The sequence below is a fragment of the Callospermophilus lateralis genome, chromosome 2, assembly GCF_048772815.1.
Source record: "Callospermophilus lateralis isolate mCalLat2 chromosome 2, mCalLat2.hap1, whole genome shotgun sequence".
Taxonomy (NCBI): Eukaryota; Metazoa; Chordata; class Mammalia; order Rodentia; family Sciuridae; genus Callospermophilus; species Callospermophilus lateralis.
The window spans coordinates 195,657,164-195,664,131 of record NC_135306.1 but is presented as its reverse complement, the minus strand read 5'-3'; the positions used below and the strand labels follow the sequence as shown (position 1 = coordinate 195,664,131).

General features: G+C 37.3%; 1 protein-coding gene across 1 annotated transcript; it reads left to right on the top strand.

Moving 5' to 3' along the window:
* Positions 1 to 1,579: 1,579 nt before the first annotated feature.
* LOC143391738 (olfactory receptor 10AG1-like) lies at positions 1,580 to 2,530 on the top strand. The gene has a single exon (XM_076844486.2). It carries the CDS (start codon positions 1,586 to 1,588, stop codon positions 2,528 to 2,530), a length of 945 nt encoding a protein of 314 aa, XP_076700601.2. The 5' UTR covers positions 1,580 to 1,585.
* The last annotated feature ends 4,438 nt before the right edge of the window (positions 2,531 to 6,968 follow it).

The following is a 6,968-nucleotide window of genomic DNA, read 5'->3' as shown; positions in this document are numbered from 1 at the left end:
TCTTGAATTCACAGAAAATCCTTTGAATACTCAAGTTTTCTCACTGCATTGCTACTTTCACACTTCCCTCTAAACATTTTTGAAGTTAAAATCTGGTAACTGTCCACACTTAATGGGTCTCTGCATATCATTAGAGTTGTGTCTACCCTTTGCAGTGAATTAGTCTCTTTTAGCATTTGAATGACTTAATGCAGGAGGTAGATGTTATCTAGTGCCTCCCTAAAATAATGAGGAAAAAACGCTACTTTTGCAAAAGTAAATGAAACTACAAAAATGCCTACTCACTCTCGCTTCCAACTTTATCACACAGACATGAACCATGACATACATGTAAGACATGCTCAATCCATAGCTGAAGGTCTGCATTTTGTCTGGGAACAAGTCTAACACCTTTGGGACTGGTCCAATGAAGCAGTCAATGTGACATACATGCAATTTGTTCAGAAGGTAAGCAAATCAAATTTTCTGAAGCAACTATGCAATCCAATGCACATAAAATCTATAGGCAATCTTAAGAAATTTATAATCATGGACCAGAGATTAAATCAGAACATAGGAAATACAAATAATCACACTCCAATATAATTTTACACACCAATGCACTCCCACACACAAGGGAATTGACTTAATGAAACAAACAAGGTCAACAACAAACAGCAAAGAGAGCAATGAGTGATTTAAGATGACCTCAGAGATAAGTTGACATTACTGCTTTTTTTATACAATAAATAAGTAAAGTAAGTGTGCACAATCTAGTCAGAATTACTTTCTGGACATGGGTGTACATGTGTATACTTCTCCCTGTTGAGCTTTCCAGACAATAAAGACATATAGATTTCTTTTTTTTTCAAAACTACAAAATATGAATAAAGTGAATAATTACTCTTGTATATACCTTAAATTGAAATACAAATACATGATCCAGCAAGAAATAATGTTCAACAATTTATAATGGGCAGTTTATTATTATTTCTTCATAATAAAATCACCAAGAATCAGAAAGTCAAAGATGAACTGGAGGAAGAAAATGTGACAGAAAAAAAATATATAAAAATTGAATTTTTTCATTTATCAGAACAATGCCAAAGGTTACACAAAATATTTTTTTAAAGAAAGAGTGAGAGAGAGGGAGAGATAGAGAGAATTTTAATATTTATTCTTTTTAGTATTTGGAGGACACAATATCTTTGTCTGTATGTGGTGCTGAGGATCGAACCCGGGCCGCACGCATGCCAGACGAGTACACTACCCCTTGAGCCACATCCCCAGCCCTACACAAAATATTTATTACAAATTAAATAAACTTTGAATTGCTAATAAAGGAAAATAGATCTGAGACCCTTTCTCCTCAGAAAGGCAAGGCAACTGAACAATGAAATCATGGCTGTGTTTAATACAATTTTTGCCACGAGTGCATTTATGTAAAATAAAAAAAATATGCGAAGCTATAATCTTAGAACCCCTAAAAGTTTTTGTTCAAAAGTAAACACAGAAATCAGTAGTTTTGCCATCACTGCATTATACATGAGAACACAAAAGCCCAAGAAGCAAAATGATTTGTACTTCTGGTTCCTCTTTTCCACAGATGAAGTATGAAGAGATACAAGCTGAAGAAAATGTCTCCACAGTGACGCAATTTGTCCTTCTGGGATTTTCAGAACTTCCAAACCTCCAAGGCTTTCTATCTGGGGTGTTCTCCATCATTTACATGGCTATCCTCATTGGGAACAGTCTCATAGTCATAATAACCAGGCTGGACCCTGCACTGCACAAACCCATGTATTTTTTCCTGGGACATTTTTCTATACTGGAAATCTGTTATGTTTCAGTCACTCTCCCGAGGTATCTGGTCAGTCTTTGGATTTGGGATAGGAGCATCTCCCTACTGAGCTGTGCCGCCCAAATGTGCCTCTTCCTTGCAGTGGGAACTGCAGAATGTTTCCTTCTGGCTGTGATGGCCTATGATCGCTATCTGGCCATCTGCAACCCTCTGCACTATCCGGTAGTCATGACCCCAAAGAAGTGCCATCAACTGGCCATTGGCTCCTGGCTTGGGGGAATGTCAGTCCAGATAGGGCAAACATGCCGAATATTCACTCTGCATTTCTGTTATTCTAACCAAATCAACCACTTCTTCTGTGACATACTTCCCATTCTCAAGCTAGCCTGTGGGGACACCTCTATACAGGAGATATCTATCTATGTAGTAGTGATGTTGGTTGCTGCGATCCCTTTTCTGTTGATACTAGCCTCTTATAGCAAGATCATTGCCACCATTCTGAGGTTGCCAACAGCCCAAGGACGCAATAAGGCATTCTCCACTTGCTCCTCCCACCTGCTGGTTGTAGTTTTATTTTTTGGAACAGCTTCGATTACCTACTTCAGGCCCAAATACAATCATTCTGCAGGAACTGACAAATTACTCTCTCTTTTCTACACCATAGTGACTCCCACATTCAATCCTGTGATATACAGCCTCAGGAACCAGGACGTGATTGCTGCATTCAAAAGACTCTTGCTTAAAACATAGTGTTCAGAGTTTACTAGAGGAGTTTTACCATATTGTCACATTTATCAGAGAAATATTCCAACTCTCTGCATTATCCTTTTGGAGGATGTTTTTCCAGCTTATGATTTAATTTGTTATATTTAAATTTTAGCCTGAAATCTATTTTGTTCACCTTATTTATTTAGGGAACTTTATCTATCATTGTGATCACACCTAAAGAAAATAATTTCTCATGCATAAAATGTTAAAGTGCATCACATTTGCCCTAAAAATATATGAGCAGAATTTAAAATTTAAGATCTTATGCATTGAACTTAATGGAAATTTACTAAATTTAATTAAATGTCTGTACCTGTATAGACTGAAGAAACTTACATGCATGCAGATCTTACTTACCCTCTCCTCCTAACAACTTGCTATGAGAGCACATGAAACAATACAACACCTACTATCTCTCAAAACTGATTTCTTTTGCTCATATATTTTCCTTCTTTGATGTCATGGTCCCACAATACCTTTCATAATTATTTTTTTCATCCCCAACCTTTTTTAAATTTTTTTTTGGTGGTGCTAGGGATTGAACTCAGGACTTTATGCATACCAGGACTGTCCTCTACCCTGAGCCACATCCCCAGCCCTTATCAGTTTCTGTACTATACTCCATCAGTCAGGCCTAAAACCTTTCCTATTTTATGATGTATCTATAAGTGCAGATGTGCAAGGAAGTCTTGGAAGCTATTTTCAGTAACATGTAAAGTCCTCACAGCTGCACTGCATTTCCTCACCTTTGCTTTAATGCTTTGAAGTCACTCTAAATTGATTAAAAGTATTAAATCTGCGAGCTGACATTGAAGAAAGGAGCATTATTCTAGACAACCAGAAGTGCCCATCCATTCACTATTACACTCTAAAATAAGTTGTCTTTCTGTTTGTTTGTTTTGTGTATCTGAGCATCACTCCATCTGTTGCTTTAAATGTGATACTGCTTACAATGTATGAACATGCTAGCTCCTGTCCTGGAAATATAACATTTTTACTTTATCAATCTATATGCATCTTTCACCATCTGTAATAATATTTTACATTTATTCATTTGTGTATTTTATTCCTGAAAATATATATGCATATTTATTTAATGCTTTATATTGAATCTGGAATTTGGCATAAAGTTCCTGAGGAAGACCGTGCTAATATGACTGTGGTGATAAAGGTGAAGTTTATAGAGGAGATGCTTGTGGTAGTTGTTTATTTTCTGAAATTTGTTAAAGCAGGAATCACACTGGCGCTGGCACCAACTTTTCCCACAAGTTTGGATAACTGAGTTTTATGCTTCACATTCTCAGCAAAGTATTGATTAGTTAAATGTAATTTAACTACATTTTATAACAATTAAAATTAGTTAAATACAGATAAAGTTTTTTCTTGTTAACAACCAGGATTATTACAAGTTGTAACTATTCACCTAAGATAAAAAAAATAGTAGAGAATCATTATTAGGAAAACATTGAAATGTATGCTGCAATCAGATGATTCTTGAAGAAATCACTAGCTATGTATTTTATATTAAAATTTATTGAGATAACATACAATGTTGATCTCAAGCACAGAGCTCCTGGGAATAAAGAAACTCTCTTGTTAGACAACCACAATGTTTCACTGAGCCTAAACCTGTCCACATAACACTAAATTTTATAAAATGGACTTTCTTGAGAGCTTCACAAAGCTCCTAACTTTGCACATTGCAACTTAGTATGTAATTGAGGAATAAGCTGCATAATGTTGCTAAGCCTATAAGCTGCCTAGTAATACAATGAACAATAGGTACTAATGATGCCAATAACCTAAAGTAACCTACTCATAGAAATAAAGCTTGGCAGCTTGGCCCCCCTCTGCCATCCTGCCACCTTTTCTGCCTCTGTATCTTGTCTCTGTGTCTCCGTTTTATTTTCCATTTATTCAAAAATAACATTGTATGTAACTCTTTGAGTTACTAACAATGATATGAAAACATGTGTAGAAGTCCTCAGTTTTATTGGTAAAATAACCTACCTGGACAAATGGAAACAGGTCCTCACTGGGTAAGTAGTTCTGTGAAAATTGAACTGACTTTTGAGCAAAAATTCAGCTATTATGCATTCAAAGCAAAAAAAAAAAAAAAAAACACTAGTCTGTGTCCATATATACGGGAAACATATTGATACTCAGTATTCTATCTACAAAGTAATCCACCTTGTATTACTTCTGAGGTGACACAAGGTGTCTAAGAGGTCCATATTTAACAGGCTTTACTGTTACAGATAAGATAACTAAAGCATCGATACCTACTGAATAGTTTGAATTAATTCATTTTGTAGCTAGTGAAATGATGTTATGATTGGGAAGACTTTAACATGTCGCAGTAATTTGACCTTTCTCTTAATCTCACTTACAATGAACCCAGGTATTACATTTCCCCTACCTCAATCTTCCAGGTCTTCTCTTTCATATTTCTCTAAATAAAATCATTGGACTATCAGAGGGAATGATCAATGTAAGTTTCCCAAGGCTACATGGCATCTTTTCCAGTAAGTACATGGTTGGTTCTTTCCTTTCTGCCTTCAGAAACACTAGCACTTCATTCTGTCTCATGGTGGTCATACTGGTGATATTCTAACCAACCTTATGATCATATGCATGGCCACAGCTGGGCCACAGATGTACTACACATCTGTACTTGTGCAGTGCTGCAGTCTGGCTGGGCTCAAATCACGAGCCACTGAAGCAGGAACAAACTTTATTTTTGAACTGCAAGAAAACACTTCACACACACTCCCAGGGAATTCTCCCGAATGCCAAGCGGCTCGTCCAGAAACCCGCAGCCGGAAATATCTCTCCCGGAAATCCCTCCTCCTGCACTTCCCCAACCAATGGGAACTCTCAGGGAATCCCCGGGAATCCCCATGAGAACTCCAAAGTAGCTTGAGAACTCAAAAGTAGCTGCCAAGGTGGATAGTAATGCCTTGCCTGTCAACCAATACTGTTGGCAAAATGCCAAGGGCCATACAGACTTGGCCATGGCTCTCAGCATCTCCCCCCTTCTGTTTAATTAAACAACAAGCAATGTGGCTTAGGGACCGTGCCTGTTAGATTGTCCAATTCAACATATGGTTCTTACTCGTCATCAGACGAACTGACCTCTAGGCATCAGCCTCCTGTCTTAGGTTGGTACCACTGCATTTGGATCATACCCGTCACTGACTACCAGTCCAGCATACAGCCATACTTGTGGATAGGCCTTTGCACCAGTGGTGGGGGGGGAGGTTCTTTGCCTCACCTCTGTTGGCCCCCAAATTTGGCCTAGGTGCCAGTGGGGGGGTAAGGTTCTTTGCCTCACCTCTGTTGGCCCCCAAATTTTAGATCATCACTAGTAGAAGGGAGAAGGATGCAAAATGCCATGACACTAAGCCAATTGAGGGCTCCTTTGAAAAATTGTACCACCGGTGACACCATCAGCAAAAATACTCCAGCACTACCATAATTCGCTGCACCAACAGATAGTTCACAATGCATACAAGTGATACATAGTCCAGGCAAGTTCTGCAAGCAGTTCAAAGCAGAGGAATCTGTCAATATGTCCATTTCCTCCCAAAGTAAATTGACTCCTTGATTGAGCATTACTTGTTGAGTTATTATTCATTGATGCATCAGTTTATACAGTTTGTTGTGATAACTCTCGAAGAAGCTATAGTTTGGTTTTATCTTTGTCTTCACTGGCACTGGGATGAAGATAGGAATTCTGGCAATGATGATACAAAAAAATTAAGTAACATTCCAACAGGTACTAAGAAAATAATTTTCTGAACAATTTACATTATTCTGAACAGAATTATTAAATATAATGAGAAGGAAAGGTGAAAGTAAACAAACAGATCTGTTAACCTCCTTATTTGTTCACATATTAAAACAATCCTCAACAGCTGTTTACCCAATTAAAATTAATCCATTTAAATCACATGAATAATCAAAAATATTTGGATCCATTTTTTCATGAGCACTCTTCATATATGAGCTATGGACATATGCACATATAGACATACAACACAAAACAGAAGTGTGCACACATAACATACAACACATAAGACAATAGTAAAGGCCTTATAGCTTTACACAGGTGAAATCTCCATTGCAATGTTTAAGACTCCACAGTCAAAAAATAAAACTGATCAGAAAAACATTAACCTATGAGCTCAAAAAATAAAATAGAACTTTATGATGTGGGAAAAGGCAATAATAAAATAGATATTGAAAAAAGCATCCTGGCTAATCACTGTTGCAGATGTAAAAATAGCCAAACTGGAGCTCTGGATATCAGCTGTTATGGATTTGAGGCAAATCACCTTTTTTTTTGATCTGTAGAAATCGCTTTGGTTAGTTTCTCTGGAATCCAAATCGGCTGTTGTTCTCCCTGCGGAAACATACA

What these genes read in the sequence shown, in the direction of transcription:
- LOC143391738 (XM_076844486.2), top strand. Translation starts at nt 1,586, where the DNA reads ATGAAGTATGAAGAGATACAAGCTGAAGAAAATGTCTCCACAGTGACG.